This window comes from Talpa europaea, assembly GCF_964194135.1.
Source record: "Talpa europaea genome assembly, chromosome: 7".
In the NCBI taxonomy this organism is placed as follows: Eukaryota; Metazoa; Chordata; class Mammalia; order Eulipotyphla; family Talpidae; genus Talpa; species Talpa europaea.
In genome coordinates, this window is record NC_140074.1 from 81,470,459 (window position 1) to 81,489,604 (window position 19,146).

At 41.7% G+C, this 19,146-nt stretch overlaps 1 protein-coding gene across 6 annotated transcripts in view; it reads right to left on the reverse strand.

Moving 5' to 3' along the window:
• Positions 1-16,717, reverse strand: part of RHOT1 (ras homolog family member T1) — a gene marked incomplete at both ends in the record, with an annotated part of 57,934 nt that extends 41,217 nt beyond the window's left edge. For all 6 annotated transcript variants that reach the window (XM_084236810.1, XM_084236808.1, XM_084236806.1 and 3 more), the window contains 2 exons: positions 226-284; positions 16,642-16,717. In XM_084236810.1, the coding sequence (XP_084092936.1) occupies positions 226-284; positions 16,642-16,717 (135 nt within the window). The remainder of the gene's footprint in view (positions 1-225; positions 285-16,641) is intronic.
• Between the last annotated feature and the right edge of the window lie 2,429 nt (positions 16,718-19,146).

Consider the following 19,146-nt stretch of genomic DNA (forward strand, 5'->3'; position numbering starts at 1 on the left):
CTAAGGTATAAAGATGACAAAGTTCAAAAGTAGAAAATGCAAAGTAGGCAGGTGAACTCATCTATTTTGAGTCTTTCTCCTACACTGTATTTATACAAACTGATATATTATATAAACTAAACTTTTAGAAAGTCATAACTATCAGAAAGGAAAACATGCAAAAAAGGGAAGAATTTAACACAATTTGATAATTTTTTTAAGAAAACAAAAGATCAAAATGTTTACCTCTTCTGGGAATTCTTCACTGACCAGAGACATAATCAGTGATGTCTTCCCAACTCTAGCTGTGGAGGGGGAAGAAAAAGATCACTTTAATAAAATGTTTAGGGTCTATATTAGCTGAAAATTCAACTACATAGCAAAGTCTATAGAGGCATCCAAATTATAAAGTTTTAGTATAATAATTAAAGTATACATTTTCTGCTTAGAAAAGTTTCATATACCATTGCTTAAAGCAAAAAACTACCAAAATATATTAAATATAATACTAAATTTAAAAAATTTCCAAAAATATCTTCCACGAAGAGCTTTCTCTCTCTCTCTCTCTCTCTATATATATATATATATATAGTCCCCTTGATTTTCCTACACTTATGATATACCACAGTGGAATCATAGTATTCACATTATTTTCCTTCCTTACCACTTAACTATGTATTTGGACAGTATTCATTAATATATAAAATCCCCAAGAGAGGGGAAGGGAAAGTTATTGTTTAATGGACACAAAGATTTGTTGGGATGTTAAAAAGTTTAGATACAGAAAGTGATGATTACTCAACCTTGTGAATGTATTTAATGCCCCTGAATTGCATACTTAACAAATGGTTAAAATGTTAAATATTACGTTTTATATATTTTATTGCATTTTAAAAACTAGCATTGACTGTCTCTTACATTGTCTTTGATGACTGATAAGAATTGTTGTACGATGCCGTAAGTTGTTTTTTTTTTTTTCCAAAAAAGATTTATTTATGCACACAAGAACTGGGGTACAGGCCAGAGGTGCCGGGGGTGGGGGTGGGGATGTGAGAGGATTCACCAGAGACAGAGTGGGAAAACAGAACAGGCAGACTGCCTGAAATACACTGCTGAAGGGAGCAGCAGGAGAGACAGGAGAGGCCTGCTGGTCATGTGGGTAGCTCCCTGGCCAACCAGGGATAGAACCTGTGCTGCAGAAGCTGCGGATAGCTTCACAGTGCTGTGCTTAACCCCTTGCGCCACACCAGGGAGGCCCATGATGCCATAAGTTATTATTGTCATCTCTTAATGAACTTTGCTCATTTTCCTTTTTATAAACAATGCTGCAATGAGTGTTTCTACAGGACAAATCCCCAGAAGTGAAATTGAAATTCTCATGTAGGATCCCTTGTTTTTACTAGATACTGTTAAATTACTTCCAAAAAAGAATAAACTAACTTAAAATCTCACCAACAGAAGATCAGAATGTCTATTTCTATATACGTCCTTACATTCTTTCTTTTTTAGGATATCATATTTATTTATTTATTTATTTTAAAGATTTATTTATTTATTTATACAAGCACTGGGTACAGTCAGAAGTGCGGGAGGGTGAGAGAATTCACCAGAGCCAGTGTGGGGGACAGAACAGGCAGAGTGACGAAATACACTGCTGAGGGGAACAGCAGGCGCAGCAGGAGAGGTCTGTCGCACCTCGCGGTGGCTGGGGATCGAACCGGCGCTGCAGAGGCTGCAGGCAGCTTCGCAGCCCAGTGCTCTACCGCTGCGCCACCAGGGGAGACCCTAGGATATCATAAAGTGTTAGTAAGGACAAAGCAACTTTCTGGTTACATTTGCTAATCTAGTTAAATTTTAACGCACAAACTTAAATTTTTTTCCATTTTGAAATTTGACTTCTGTTCCCATCACAAATCATGTAATTACTGTTGTTGGACATTCAACTGCTTACAACTAAATTCCTGTACAGAAAAAACAGTCCATTTGCCTACTACTTCTGCCATAACCACACATTTTAGTTTGCAAAAGTAGACTCTAATTATAAAAGAATTACAAAAGAATTGAAAATTTTTTAAGTTAGGAAAAGTTACTGCCAAGCGAGTCTAGGACAAAAGAAGCAAAATCAAAGTACGAATCAAGGTAATGGCTGCCACTGGACTCTGCACATGTCCCTCACCCACGTGTCTCTTTCAACTGTCTCCACAAGAGTCTCCATCCAAGTGCCCCAAGTCTCTGGTAAAAGTCAAAAGCCAAGAAGCAAGCAAGCTCTTTTCCACCTGTCTCCTTTTCAGCCCATCTGCATTCCTTGTTATATAGCTTCACCTGGGCACTCAGTTCCATACCCTAGGTTCCCAGTAACTAATCCGAAGCAGCAGCATGTAAACAAAGGCAGGCAACATGGTACCTCCTCCTTTTATGGAGATGCCTCTGTTACATAGTCTCTGGAAAAACAAGGAAAGGCTAGAAAGGAGTACTGGTAAAAACAATTTTGGGGGTGTACTGCAGACAAAGGGAGTACTGCTGGTGGAGGGATAGATCAGACAGTGTAACAGATGTCTTCAAGCTGATTGCTTTTCAATTGACTTGTATGAGAAGGCATGGGCCTTTTTCAAGTAGTTGACAGTAAGATGTTATTTCTCTGAATTCTGACTATGTCAGAGAATTCAGAGCCCATTACAGACTGCTGGAACCTCTTCATCAATGGCAGCTCATCCAACATCCATAACAAAAGAACTTCAGATCAAAAACCTGGGTCTCTGAGACAGTGATTTTTCTCAAGGCCTCCCCTAATAGATTAGCTGCAGATCTATGCAAATAGCCTATCTCTTGATGCCTAGTCAGTGTTTGCTCTCTTATGCCATGCTTTAAAAAAATATTAACACAAGTTGATACAAAAAAAGGAATGGTAACCACTGAAGTCAACAACCACTGCATACACAGCACTATGTACATTAAAAGTATTCACTGACTGGGCCTCCCTGGTGGTTCAGGGTTGAGCGCAGTGCTGTGCGCAGCGCTATGAAGCTGCCCACCGTGGGTTCGATCCCCACCGGCCTCGGAGCAACCCACATGGACAGCAGACCTCTCCTGCCTTGCCCACTGCTCTCCTCAGCAGTGCTTTTGGTCTGCCTGCCTGTTCTGTTTCCCGCTCTGTCTCTGGTGAATCCTCTCACCCTCCCACACATCTGGCCTGTACCCCGTTTCTTGTATAAATAAAAATAAATCTTTAAAAAAAAAAAAAGTATTCACTGACTCACTGGTGATTAATCCAGCAGCTCTGGCTCACTTTTTTAGCTTATTTTGACAAAACGTCACTTACAAAAAGAAACTGCAAAAATTATACAAAGGACTGTCTATCCTTTAACCAGAATCCCCCAATGTTAACAATTTACCATGCTTGCAGTATTATTCATTCATTCTCTCGCTCACTCTCTACACACACTCACACAATTTTAAAAAGTCCTTTGAAAATAAGTTGTAGACATGATGCCCCTTTATCCTTAAGCACCCATAGTATTTACTTAAGATATATGTATAAAACAAGATCATTCTTAGATAAGAATGCAGTGGATTTTCAAAATCAGGATTAATACTAAACAATATTATCTAAACAATATTACAATATTACAGAAAGTCTAATCTGTAGACTTATTCACATCTCCTTATTTGTAAGACTATTATTATCCTTTATAGAAAACAAAATGTTGCATTTGGTTGTTATGCATCTTTAGTCTCATCAATTTGGAAGAGTTCCTCAATCTTTTTAATCTTTCACAACCTAGACATTTTTGAAGAATACAAGCCATTCAATTTGTAAATATCCCTCAATTGGGTTTATATCATGTTATCTCATAATTTCAGGTTTTAAATTTTTTGACAGGAATATACCAGCAGTGATATTGTGTCCTTCCCAGTGCATCCTAGCAGAAGGGAGATGGTGTTAATGTCTCCCACTACTGGTGATGTTAGCTGTCTTCACTCAGAGGAGGTGGCATCTGCCAGGTTTTCCCACTGTAAATTTAAGATTTTTTTACTTTGTAATTAATAGCATCTTGTGAGGAGACACTTTCAGCCAACATAAATATCTTATTTCTCTTCAAACTTTTGCCTACTTGTTTCAGCACCCATTCCTGATTTGTATCTGATACCTGTACTGCTGCAGTGGTTGCTAGATGGTGATTTTCCATTTCCCTTTTTTTTTTTAAAAGATTTATTATTTATTTATGCATACAAGAACTGGGGTGTAGGCCAGAGGTGTGTGTGGGGAGAGGGGTGAGAGGATTCTCCAGAGACAGAGTGGGGAGTAGAACAGGCAGATCTACTGAAATATATGGCTGAGGGGAGGAGCAGACCAGACAGGAGGGGTCTGCTGCGCCATGTGGGTCAGCTCCCAGGCCTGTGATTGAACTCCTGTTGCAGTGGCTAGCGATAGCTTGATACTGCCATACTTTAACCCCAGCAAGACCAAGGAAGGCCTTGATTTTCCATTTCTGTCAATTCTCTGTTATTTTGCATTGTACTGTAAGGAAAAACATTCCCTCAGGGCCTCCTTCGTGGTGCAAAGGGGTTAAGACGCAACCTATGAAGCTATCTGCAGCCACTGCAGCAAGAGTTCAATCCCCTGCCAGGGAGCTACCCACATGGCACAGCAGACCTCTCCTGACTTGCCCACTGCTCCCCTCAGCAGTGTATTTCAGTCGATCTGCCTGTTCTGTTTCCCACTCTGTCTCTGGTGAATCCTCTCACCTCCGCACCTCTGGCCTGTACCCTGGTTCTTGTATGCATAAATAAATAAATCCTTAAAAAAAAAAAAAAAACAAGAAACATTTCCTTCAGATTCGTATTAGTGTTATCTCAGAGATTCTTATATTATCTTATGGGTTATGGGAGGGCACAAGTACTCTTTGGGGTTCTTCTAGACTGGCAAATAAACAAGCATCAACTAGACTGATAAGAGAAGCCAAAAAGAATTCTATAACCATGTATACCTCCTGTATACATGGGAGAGACCCAACATGACTTCTCAACAGTGCTTCTCAAATATTTTAACTAAGAAGGGGTTTATGGGAAGGGGTGAGAGGAGAAAAGAAAAGTTACTTAGGGTGTTCAGGAGAAGGCACAATAGACAAAAGATATGTAGATTAAGTTCTGCTTTCTCTATTGAAAAGAAATAAAGGGAGTAGGTCTTCTGGGTACACACCCTTACAGTGTTTACAAGTAAATTTTTTTTTAGAAGCCAACCACCACCCTGCCTTCAGAGCCTCTCTCACTAAATTAATCTTTTGCCAAAAAGACTTATTTTGGAGAGGAAGACATTTGCCTCCCTAGAGTTATAATCTGTTGTCATTATTTGAAAGCTCCAGTAAATTGCTCCAGTTTACTTTCCAAATGACATTCATGCAGGTATAAATCAGAGTATATACTATAATCCCATTTTATAATTATGTATTTATAAATAGAAAGATGTTTCCAAATTTTCTACAATAAAAGTATATAATGTTTGCTACTAGAAAAGGTCAAGAAGTACCATTTTAAAATTCATTTCTGATGGTAAAAATTGGCCTGTTCTGAATATAGGGAACAACTGAAATTTACCTAAAAGTTGAATGTTAAATGCATCTTTCACCCCTTCCCCAGATATAATACATTGAATACGTCTACATTCCAAACACTATTCCAAAGGCTCTAGGTCTTTCCTACTTTTACTTTGCTGGAGATTATATTCCAAAGGATTTATGAAATTTTCATCAATAAAGAACACTCTTTCTACACAGCATTATAAAAAGTAAAAATTTAAAAAACTAGCCACTTTTGATTTATCTTCTCTGTGTTTAGCATTCAAATAGTTGAATTGTTAGGGGGAAAGGATGTCCTGAGATAATCTCATACAGGCTTTGTGGACTCCACCCCCACTCTAGACTAAAGCCATCAGGACATTGGGAAAGACAAATCCCATCACCACCAAGGGGAGGGTGGCTGGGACCTGAGGGTGGAGTTGGGCAGCCAGGTTGGATATAAAAACCAAACACGTGGGCCTTGCTCTCTCTCTGGCTCGTGATCGCTCGCCTCCTGGCTTTGTTAGGGGGAAGTGATGTCCTGAGTTAATCCCATACAGGCTTTGTGGACTCCACCCCCACTCCAGACTAAAACCATCAGGACATTGGGGAAGACAAATCCCATCACCACCAAGGGGAGGGTGGCTGGGACCTGAGGGTGGAGTTGGGCAGCCAGGTTGGATATAAAAAACCAAACACGTGGGCCTAGGGCTCTCTCTGGCTCGCGATCGCTCGCCTCCCGGCTTCACCGCTCCTGGCTGGCGGCCAGCTCTCAGAGCGCCATTTTGGGGTTCCTGATCAGCGGATCGGGTAGGACTCATTTAAAACTTTGTCTCCCGCTTTTCTCCCAGAGCTGTATATTTCCTCATTTCCCCTTCCCTTGTAAATAAACCTTTTATTAACCTTTCACGTGTGCCTGCAGTAGAGCATTGATAAGTCCTTTTAAGCGCGCGGGTGAGGACCCACAGTCAGGCACCCCGTTTTGTATCGGGGTTGCTCTACAACAGTTTCACCACTCCTGGCTGGCGGCCAACTCTGAGACCGCCATTTTGGGATTCCTGATTGGCGGATTGGGTAGGACTCATTTAAAACTTTGTCTCCCACTTTTCTCCCAGAGCTGTACATTTCCTCATTTCCCCTTCCCTTGTAAATAAACCTTTTATTAACCTTTCACGTGTGCCTGCAGTAGAGCACTGATAAGTCCTTTTAAGCGCGCGGGTGAGGACCCACAGTCAGGCACCCCGTTTTGTATCAGGTTGCTCTACAACAGAATTTCTTTGCAAATTTTAAATGCTCATTATTTTCCTGTGTTCCTACCCACCCCCCAAAATTGTGGTACTTTTACTGTGACCACCCTCTTAGTTCTCAACTTTCTACTCCTTTGTGCCCCTTCTCCAATCTCTCTTCTTTATCTATGAACAATATAAATGCTGGCCCATCCTTCTTACATTTTGCATTTTGTAATTCACTAGATCGAAAGCCTTCTTTGACTTTTAATTATCTACCACATCAAGGTGAAAACAATTTTGCCGACCTTTGAAAATCATACATAATTTAACCCCAACTCATCTATCTAATCTCATTTTTCGGCATTCCCCACAGACATAGTTTACTTAAAGAAGGCCATTATGCTCTACAGAAGCACAAAAGGATAAATCCTGACCCCCCCCCCTTACATGGTTTTCTTCATCTAAAATAGTATCATCTCTTTTACAAATATTAACCATCTTTCAAATTCCACTCTACCCCTAAAGACATCTCAGGGCTATTATGGCACTCCCCTTCCTCTTTGACTTCTTTTTGTTCCACATAACTGACATCAAATTGTTATGAATGTAAGATACATACTTAATACTTATAAGCCTAGATTAACACTTGGATATTAAGTAGCAAATGTTTTCAAATACTTGTATAACAAACTGAATCTGTAACAGGATAGTCCCCAGGAAAAGGGATGGTTCCAGGTTCCCTGCCTGGCCTAAGGGAGGGTGGAGCTGAACCGGGTGGAAATGAAGCTGGAGAGGAGACTGGAAAAGGAAGGAAGCAGGATGGAGAGCAAGAAGGAGACCTGGTGGAGGCACATGGAGCAGAGAGACATGTGAAGAAGCTGCACTTGCTTCTTGGTCCTGGGCTGGTTAAAACAGATGTGGGTGAGAGGCCATGGAGAGGTTAACAATGGCAGGGTTTGATCTTGATTTTGCTCTTTTCCTTCCAGACTTTTCTGGTTGTTTCTGTCTCTTTTCTATGGGTCCCCACTAAAATGTGCTTTAGACTTGTGACAGGCTTTCGGACCTTGCTTTGGGCCAACCTGTTTGTTTGCCACAATGGACAATGCCTGGTGACTGACTGTTGTTTTTCATCCAAACTGGAACCCTGAAAAAACTGTCAGCTGGGGCTGCACCCCAGCATCCACACATTTGACCTGCATCACCATAGAAATGGTGACATAAAGGGAAAGGGGGAAATTGTTGGGGCAGGGGAAAGGATGTCCTGAACAAACTCCACAAACACAAGTTTTATGGACACTGTCCCTATCCCTGATGCTATGGGATCTGATGCTAACTCCAGGTAGCATCAAAACTGAGCTGAGGGCCTCCCTGGTGATGCAGTGGGTTGAGTGCAGGGCTGTGAAGCTGTTCACAGCCCCTATAGCGCGGGTTCGATTCCCGGCTGGCCAGGGAGATACCCACATGACGCAGACCGCTCCTGTCACACCCGCTGTTCCCTTCAGCAGTATATTTCGGTTGTCTGCCTGTTCTGCTCCCCACTCTGTCTCTGGTGAATCCTCTCACCCCCCACACAAATGGTTTGTACTCCAGCTCTTGTATAAAAATAAATAAATCTTGAAAAAAAAAATGAACTGAATTGTAGGACACCCAGTTAGTCTGAGAATTGTCAGAACACAGAGGGCATGAGAGTTTTATGTTTATAAAAAGAAGTGATGACTCAAAAAATGGAGAAACACTATATAAATAACAGATTTTCTACCCAAGAGTGGGAGCTCCACTCAGACACATTTGCCCCTACCTATACCAAACTACAGAAAACACTAAAAGATTGTAGAGTTTCATCTTATGCTTCTACATGACCCATTTTTCCTGTGCAGAATTCTACTCTTAGTTCATTTGATAAATATTTACCTGATGATTGTCTTCTAAATACAAAATTGAGTCTTAGATACTATTTGGGGATAATATGAAAAATGTATTAGACAAGATAGATAAAACAGGTATGGATTAAGTGCTATGTTCAATCAGTATTTTAAAAAAGGAAGGATAAGGAAGGGCAAAGAGAAGGGAATATCAACTTCTCGCAGAAGTCTCAAAACATAGCTCAAAAAAGAAATCAAAAAGCTCAGGAGAAGCCTATGCTTATGCTCTAGGAGGAAAAGATCAATAATCAATTAAACATGCGCTTTCTGAAGACAGTATTGTGCCTGTGTGATACATAGACTATCTCCTAGCATATGATCAGCAGTCTCCAGAAGGACTTCCTAGGTAAAAACCTGACATTTCCTTCCAGCTACTGAGCATCTCCAGAGAGACCTAGGAACAAGGGTCAGGGGAAGCAAAAAAAAAAAAAAAAAAAAAGACTAAGGAACAAGTATTTCACTATTACCTACAGAAACACCATAAGGGAAAGAACAGGTCTTCTTTACTGTTCAATCTCTAGCTCCCAGCAAATAATAGGACTCAGGAAATGCAGCTGTACTGCTTATTGACTCACAACATATTTGAAATTGAGGAAAGTGGTTGGTTACTTTTGAGGAAAATGCAATGGGAAGAGAGCTACAATTGACTAGAACTGATTTATATTACTTTACCTGGGTGATGGGCATTTGTTATGTTATTCTTTATCCTCAAATATAAATATTTCACAAAAAAAAAGAGAAAAATATACAGGCTTTGAAATCAGAACTGTAGTGAACTCTTAGTGCCAGTGCTTACCAGCTGTGTTTCCTGGGCAAGTCATCAAGTTTAGTTTGTTAATCTATAAAGAATGGTGCAGAACAGCTTCATAGATTTGGTAAAAGGATTCATTAAAATAGCATGTATAAAATGCTTAGGACAATACCTGGCACACAGTAAGTACACAAAAGGTCACTGTTTTTGATGCTGCTGCTGAATTTGAATTAAAGGAGTTAAGTACTGGACAGGCCAGAAAATTTGGATTTGGAACCAGCTTTGTCATTAACAGTATGACCCTGCATGATCATGGACTCTGAGGGGCTCCATCTCATCAGGTCAAAACAATTAAAGAAAGAAAAGATTGGACTAGTTGCTATCAATGCTTATATTCTATGATTAACCATGTAGCACACCTAAAAAACAGACCTGTGACAGAAGTGCACATTACATTAGAAAAGATATACTGCCCTAAAAATGACAGATAGATTCCGACGTTTTATCTGTTATCTATTTTCATTATGTATGGGAAACTGATTTGGCAGGAACATTCATATACCTATATGAACAAAATGGGACTTATCAAGTCAATATGGTGTCCAGGAATTTCTGTAACTTGCTGACCTAACGTGTTAATCATTTTCCTTAAATAACTCCTTTCATCATGGCCTTGTTTAGTACCCCCAAAAATTCAGTTAACTCAAGTTAGTATCATCTCAACATCCACATCAGTCCATTCTAATTCTTTATGCTTATGCCCAATGGAGGCAAAAGAGTTTCCTTAAAATAAGTCAAGTCACCATCCTCTTACTTCAGCATCAAGAAACCTACAACTTGGACTGCCTAATTTATATTCTTGGCAACTGATAGTGCAGAGCAAAAAGGATACATTTGGGAGAGCCCTAATAAGTTTCCTTGTAAAGAATAGTTATGTTGGGCCTCCCTGGTGGCGCAGCAGTTGAGCACTGGATTGCAAAGCTGCCCGCAGCCTCTGCACCACCGGTTCGATCCCCGGCTGCTCCCCGGCCACTGGAGGAGGGTCCCACATGGCGCGCAGACCTCTCCTGCCGCACGCTGCTCAGCAGTGTGCTTCGGTCCTTCTGCCTGCTCTGCTCCCCACTCTGGCTCTGGTGAATTCTCGCACCCTCCCACGCTTCTGACTGTGCCCAGTGCTTGTATAAATTAAAAAAAAAAAAAAAAAAAAAAAGAATAGTTATATGATAAAAGACAACACAGCAGGGCTCTCTGTAGGTCACCAGACAGAAAAATGCCTCTGCTATGACATTCAATCAAGTCACTGGGTCCTGTACTTGACATAATTTATTTTAGTAGTTACATAACTCCCAGGTACTCAAAATAAGTCTTTAGAAGATCCAATGGCTGTACATTTACTAAATTCAGGAGAAAGCAACCTCATTAATCCATAGCTCATATTATTAAACAAAAATAAGCCAACTACCAACAATAAAAGGCCTAATAGTATCCGAAAAGTTAAAAACCTGAAGCAACTTAACCTTAAACCTGATCACAAACATTCGGGATCCCTTTGCAAAACGCAGGCCTTCAGCAGGTGTTTCATGCCACCTGTAAGACACTAAGACACACACACACACACACACACACACACACACAAACCCTTACAATTCGTTCTTCTTAAAATTCATTAGCACAACCCTTTACTGGGCTATAGTCCTTTTCTCCTTTTCTCATGGGCCTCCAACACACCCAGTGATATTTTCAGAAGAGAAAGATCAACATTGAGGAAATTCAGATTTCTTCACAGCTCAGTCACCAGGGCAGTTGTGGCTGTCTGTGCAGCAGCAGGCTCCTACCAAAGTACAAATCTGCCACCAGGTCTATTCCAGTGAGGCAAGCTTGGAGACAAGAAAGGACACACCTTGTGCGGCAGGAAGCATTGTAAAAACCGCAACAACTAAAGAGCTTTACTTGCTTGAATACGCAGACTTACAGGGCAGTGGTAGCAAACAGTGGGAACAATTCTGTTTAAATGATTTACACTAACACTAACTTTTAGAATGTGATCTGTTATTTATTCATTTATATCTAGTCTCATCTGTTAAAGAGTTTGAGACAGTTTAGCACTTACTACAATAAAATAATTACATCTAGTTTCTGAAGCAATTGTATCATAAACAGCCTTTTAAAAATCAGAGACTCTTCCACATAAAAGTTCAAGAGTGATTTTCTTTTTTAAAAAAGTTCAAAATTAGAGCAAGAGGGACTGATTAAAGTGAACATGGGAGAAAATGAGCACATTTTCATTAGTATCATTTTGGGTTTCCTTCTTGAAAAGCAGTGATATGGTAGCTACTTTAATAAAGATTAAACAGATATGATTTAGTTAAGAAAGGCACCAGTAAGTCTAAAGCAGGGCCTTTTGCTTCCCTCAAGCCCTACCTATTCACCCTTGAGTGAAACTATCGAAAACATAGTGAAGCAGTAGGCTTAAAATTAAAATTAGCCACTTCCAAGCTAATTTTAATTGACAAATTTGAGTGCTTTATAGGAAAGGAAAATATTTTAGAATACTACATTTTAACAACTATTTAAATAAGCCTATAATCAAAAAGGTCCCTTAACAGTGGCAGATGTGAATATAAACTCTACATATCTTTAACCACTCCAAAAAATAAAAATTATCTCATAAAGGAATAAAATCCCAAGCTTTTCTCTATTAGAACAATTATACATTTACATAGTGTAGGTATATGTAATTTTATAATAAATTTAATAAAAATTACACAAAATATAAATACAATTAATATACACATGAAGGACAAAAAAAATGATCCTTTGTGAGCCAGTCATCTACTGGTCTATATTTCCTGTTTTGCCAGAGAAATATTGTAGTAATCTATAAAAACAAAAGGCATGGGGACAATTATTCCCAACGACAGAGGCCTTCTGATTCAGTGCAATACAACATGCCACAGTGTGTCTAAGATTCCATGCTTCTAAGTAGGTCATCCATGGGAAACATAGTTCATCTCTATGGTGCAAATTATCTAGATTTATCCAGGCGAGGAGTTCTTTGTCTTTTCATCACATCTCGTTCTAAGTGATAGTAAATTCATAATATTTATAAAGCAAAATATTTTCTGATTCTAACTATCACCCTGTGAGCCATCAAATGGCAAAGGGACCTGCTCCTCATTTTTTTTTTAAAGATTTATTTATTTATGTATACAAGAGCTGAGGTACAGGCCAGAGATGCGGGAGGGGAGAGGATACACCAGAGACAGAGTGGGGAAAAGAACAGGCAGACTGACTGAAATACACTGCTGAGGGGAGCAGTGGGCAAGACAGGAGAGGTCTGCCTTGCTATGTGGGTTGCTCCCTGGCCAGCCGGGGACCGAACTCCTTCTGCAGAGGTCGCAGACCGCCCCACAGTGCTATGCTCAACCCCTTGCGCCCCCCAGGGAGGTCCTTGCTCCTCATTTTTATTTGCTTCTTTTTTTTTTTTAAAAAGATTTATTTATTTATTTATTTATTTATTTATACAAGCACTGGGTACAGTCAGAAGCGCTGGAGGGTGAGAGAATTCACCAGAGCCAGAGCGGGGAGCAGAGCAGGCAGAAGGACCGAAGTACACTGCTGAGGGGAGCAGCGGGCGGCAGGAGAGGTCTGCGCGCCATGTGGGACCCTCCTCCGGTGGCCGGGGAGCAGCCGGGGATCGAACCAGCGCTGGAGGCCGCGGGCAGCTTCATAACCCAGCGCTCAACCGCTGCGCCACGGGGAGGCCCTTTATTTGCTTCTTTATTATAAAGTTTTGTAAGCTCTTCCTAAGTTAAGATAATTAAAATACATATGGAGATGTATTTTTTACTGTAAAACTTTAGCATTTATGGAAATAGTTGAGCATTGTTTCAAAGGAAAATTGCACTGACCACACACAGATGTGGACCACAGAACAAATGTAAAGTCTATCCTTCTTCAATCCAGTGCCTCCTGGGACCAGAGGCACCAAAAAGGCATTGAGAAGCAGGTTTCAGTACCTATGAGATGATTATGTAGAACAGACTCCATATGAACAGAATAGAGTATGTAGCTCTCTATGGCCAAGGATGCTTGAACCCAGGTATTGAACACAGTATTATTGGGCCTGGAATGATTAAACTTCATATACCATGCCAATAAAGACCAGAATGGAGAGCAATATGGTTTTAAAAGGAACACAGAAATTTCTTTCTAAAGCAAATGCTAGCTTATACCTGACCAATCTTTCCTCAACCCCTGCAAACCTTTAAGATGGTGTCTGGTGTTTCAAGGAGATGCTGGCCTCTTTTGACAAGGACTATAATTCCTGGTAGTCAAGGCATGAAACAGACAAGGCACTGTCATCACAGTCACTGGTCTACTTTATGACAGAATACAGGAATGTCCAGGACAAAATTAGCTGGATATGTGGAATAAGAAACTAGATGAATGCTGCCTGTTCAAATTTAACAATAACTACATCACACTAAATTCAAGAAAAGAGAGTGATTACATTTCTATGACTGAGAGAAGTGGACTGGAAATAAGAGAAGTCTAAATAAACAAAAACTGGCTTGAACTCTTCATTCTGTCAACAAATACTTAAGTGCCTACTTTTCACCAGGCCTTTTCTAGGCACTGGAGATACAGCAATGAATCCTGTGCCCTCATGAAGTCTGCTTTTTAACCCACATGACAATAAAAAAAGTGAACAAATTTTCAGAGCAGTAGGGATAATGCCTGGGTCAGGGGCTTCTCATAGAAAAAGCAGTGAAGGAGACAGCAGTGAAGAGTGAAATAAGGGCCAGATTGTGAAGGACCTTGTAGGCCTGTATTAAAATGTTTGAATTATATTTTCAGGTAAAACAGAAATCATAGAAGAATTTTTTAAATGGGTAACAGGATCCAAGATATTTTCTAAAGATGAGTCTATGTATTACATGGAAAATGGACGAAATTAGACACAGGGAGACCAGTTAAAGAGAGATTACAAAAGTCCAGGCCAGAGTCAACAGAAGTTTGAACAAGTTTGTCAAAGTGTTCAATGACAAAACTAACTGTATTTAGACAAACAGCTACGGGATTCTCCTAAAGAAAGAGAACAGTTCCACTTTCTCAATGAATTTGAACAAAAGACAAATATATCTCATTTTAATTTAAAAAAATAAGACTTCACTAAAACTTAAACTCTTGTGCTTTTTAATGTAGCTACATAAATTAAATGAAAGGATATAAGGCTCTTAGTGATTTTATTGCAACAAGAACATTTGGAAAACATACCAATGCAAATCTAATTAAAAACAAAATTCTTCCCAACAAATGTGATCATGAACAATAATAACCAAAAAAACTAAGTTTTATGTGGTGGCATTTTTAAGGATTAATTGATTAATGATTGAAAAATCATTAAAAACATTAAAGTCAGGCTGGATCAGAAGAAGTAGGTCAAAAAAAGACCCACTTTACTGAAGTGTGAAATACAGGTTTAGTTAACGGAATGTTGAAACTATTCACAACTGTTTTGGAGATTCAGAGAATGAAGTTGCTGCTGCATGATTCAGTGACAAAAGCTGACAACAAAACATTCTGAAGTAATGAATAAAGAATAGGCTTTACAAACGTTGAATTATTTTACATATTCCCCCAAAAGTAATACTGTTAACTTTTTAACTTAAGTGGTCTAAGCTTGACAATATATCTTATCTCTGAATTGCATTTCTCTTTACATGTTTTACAGAATAATCATGTGATTGCTTCCGATCTTCAAAATTAAAGCCAAAACATATTTTTTTTGGCTTGAAAAAAGTTATTCGAAGTTACTATATTACAAACCTACTTTATGATACAGTTACATATGGATCACTGACTCACTTTCCCTATCTTGCTCCAAATGCAACAGTATGAATCCTATGTAAAATAATACCTTCCTGAACTTTGTCAAGGAAGTCCATTCAAAATGCAGATTAAGACAGTTATAACTAAAGACTAAAATTCACAACTGCAAAACAAAAAGCAAACTGTGGCTGGACACGTGCACTTCTAAATTCTGATTCAAAAGAATGATTTCTCCAAATAGCAAGTGGACAGTTTTCAATGAACATGACAGAACACTACAGAAGAGGTTGAAAATTTGTTAGCTTTCTTCCTTGGAAGTTCATCACAGTGACCAGGAGGGGTTACTCTACGGAGTTTAGAATAGAATGCTTCAAAAGAGCGTTTGCAGAGTATTAACTAATTGTACTTTAAAACAAACAATCCAGTCCTCCCCAGCCCACTTTCTTCTTATTTTAGTCCCACGGACTGAGTCACCTAACTTGAACAGAGACATCAAGAAGTCACTCCTGTTCTGGCCCCCAAGTCAGTGAACAGAAGGCATTTCTCCTTTTATTATGTCTTCAAAAGGTGAAACCTAAGAATCTCTAGGAGGAGCCTCATATGTACGTGTAAGTTTGGGTCTCAAGTGTTCCTGTTGTTATTTATTACCAAGTAGCTCTGGAGGAATAAATAAAGCTAAAAAGAAGCGAGGGAAATAGGCATTCGAGTAACAATTTTCTCAATTTAAGGACCCTCCCCCAAGTAATTATTCATTCACAGGGCACTTGCATAACTTCAGAATATATTTTTGAGGAAATACCGAGTGTACCTGGAGCTATTTCACCGCAACCTATAAAAACCGCTATGAAACGCTTCCTACCTTAGTGACAGAGCCTGGAGGAAAGGAAGAGTGCAAGCGCAAAAAATGCAGAAACCTGACCTTGCTCGCAAGCCGAATAGTTGTGCACCCCTCCCCCTAGCTCGCCGGCAGCCGGCTCACGCCATCCCCAGGGGTCAGTCAGCCTGTTCCGGCACCTGCCTGGCAGTGACAAGGGGATCTCCACGCAAGACGAGAGGGTCTGAAAGAAGGCGGCCTCAGAAACACTGTGGCCCAGCAGGAAAGGATTCGAAGAGGGAAAGGAGAGGATCTCTGCAGGGATGAGGCCGGTGGTCGGAAGCTAATGGGGCTTAGGCTTGGAGGCGGCGGGGCGCACGGCCTCAGCGGGGCCCGGGGGCGGTGAGCGGGTGAGGGTGGTCTGCCGGCGGCCAGGGGAAGGGCGCAGGGGCTGGGAGGCCTCGGGGCGTGGAGAGAGGGCAGCCGCACCGCGAGGGGCGAGCAGGCCCAGGCGGCCGGGCTGCGGTGGCCTCCGTCCCCCGGCGCGCGGACTCACGTTCTCCCACCAGCAGGATCCGCACGTCTTTCTTCATGTCGGCTGCTCGCTGGGGCCGGGCCCGGCCCGCACGCATGGAGCGGACTCCTCTCGCCGGGAGCGCCCACCCCACGGTGCCGCTCGCCCCGCGCTGCCGGCGCTGCCTGCCAGCCTCCCCCGCCGCCCCGCCCGAGCCTCGGCCGCCCAGGTCCGCGGCGCCGCCTCCCCCGCTGCTTTGCCCGCTCAGAGCCCGGACAGCGCCAGCTCCGCCTCCTCCGGCTCGGCGGGCGGCGGCGGGGCCGACGGGTCGTCACGAGGGACAAGCGTTGTCGGAACGCGAACGCTCTCCGCCCCTGAGCAGCGCCCCCAGCGGCCCGCTCGGGGCATCGCAGCGCCAGAGCGCCTCGCCCACCCTCCTCCGGGCGCAGGGATCGCGGAAATGCTTTGGATCCGGAATCGAGAGCGGCAGATTCGCCAGTCTGGCCCCGGTTGTTTTACAGAATAGAGGCAGAAGTTCCTTGCCAAGGTCACGCAGCTAGAGCTTGGCAGTGACTCAGGGCGACTCATCAGATGATAAACTCCAGGAGGCCGAGAGCCCCCACCTTACTGGACTGTAGCCCTCAGAAAATGCTCTGAGTAAACAATGAGAGATTCTCAGAATCAAGCACTTTCCACTACCCAAAGCCCACCACCTTAACGGTTTTTTTTTTTTTTTGCCTGTGATGCTTATAAAATATGATTCTAAATAATGAGGTTCTTTTTTACATTGTCTGTGTAAATAGATTCATTTCTTTGTTGCCAAACTAAGTGGCTTTCCTCTATCTTCATGTGGTTTACTTCTGGCAGGGTCTTCTCATACTTTATTTTATTTTTTTAAAGATTTATTTATTTATGCATACAAGAGCTGGGGTACGGGCCAGAGATGGGGGTGGGGGGGAGGAAGAAAGGATTTACCAGAGACAGAGCAGGGGCAGGGAACAGAACAGGCAGATTGACTGAAATACACTGCTGAGGGGAGCAGGGGGCGAGACAGGAGAGGTCTGCTGCGCCACTCGGGTTGCTCCCCGGCCGGCTGGGGATTGAACTCGGGCTGCAGAGGCTGCCAATTGCTTCATAGTGCGGTGCTTAACCCCTTGCGCCACCAGGGAGGCCTTCTTCTCATACTTTAAACCCTCATACAGGGCCTTTCACTTTACTCAGACTTGTCCTAAGTGATGCTGGTCACACAGGTGATAATAAACTCACTGATTATTCTAACATAGTTTCCTTCTCATCCTTTCCATCTGGAGGAATGGCTGCTGCTACATTCCTAATACTAGAATGGTGCTTGGCACACAGTGGGAGGGAGATAGATAGATATTAGACACATAAATGAATTGTGGGTGGATAGATGAATGGATGGATGGATGGATGCACAGATAGAACAAATGAAACACTAACTGCATGATGTGCCTTTTTTCTATCTTAAATATTACATAATGAAAGTTTAAAGGAAATAAAATATGCATAACACCAACCCCCTTTCTCCTAGGAGAAGCTTTGTGATCTAGTGTAATAGATGAGAAATGCTGGCAAATGTTTGGGTTTTAATCCAGATTCCATTACCTAATAGTTAGGTGACCCTGAATGAGTCCTTTTACTTCTCCATACCTACCCCGTCTTCTGTAACATGGTGTAGGGTAAATAATTGTAAGCCTTTTCTGCCCTCCCACCATTAGGATTGGTGATGGATCCCTGTGGTCCTGAATGCATGCCTGATGGTGGGCAGTTGGAGTGGGGTGTGGGCATGCGTAGGTGGATACACCTGGGCTGAGAGACTGGGCTTATAAGGGCAGCGTCATGGGGACGCCAGCAGAAGAGAGGAAGAGCAGAGAAAGCAGAACAGCAGAACCATGAGAACAGCAGAGCGAAAAAGTACGAAAGAACGGAACAGCAGAGAAGCAAGGCCACAAGAGAACTCTGGAAAGCCCAGAAAGAGTGAAGACTTGTGGGGAGCTGGGAGGCCAGCCAGCCTCCTGCTTAGCCCCCCTCTCTCCCCCCCCCCACCTGCAGTGAACTGGGTAAAATCCCAATAAAGCCTGCAAAAGCCACCAAGGGCTCCAGGACTCTCCCTCACTCATCTCCAATCATAGAGATCCTGCTCCGTCCCTTCCTGCCGCTACACATGGCAATAATGAATTATTATTCAAATGGCTATAAAGAATAAATAAAGCAATAAATGGCAAACATTTGGTACAGTGCCAGATTCACAGCTCTGATCTACTGATCTCAGCTATCATTATCAGAAAGTTCACTGAATAGTTGTAATCCACAGGTTTTGAGGCAAATACATTACGTTTATAGTGGTATGTCATCAGTATATGATGTCCCTAAGGTGTACAAGGGAGGAAACCCTTCCAAAAAATATTCCCTGTGATATAAGGAGAAAGACAGGAAAGATATTCCTTACTCACTGGGAGATAATGAAGTCAAATTCCAGGATGGATGCTGGATAAATATAAGATGGATGGAAGTGTGAACATCAGG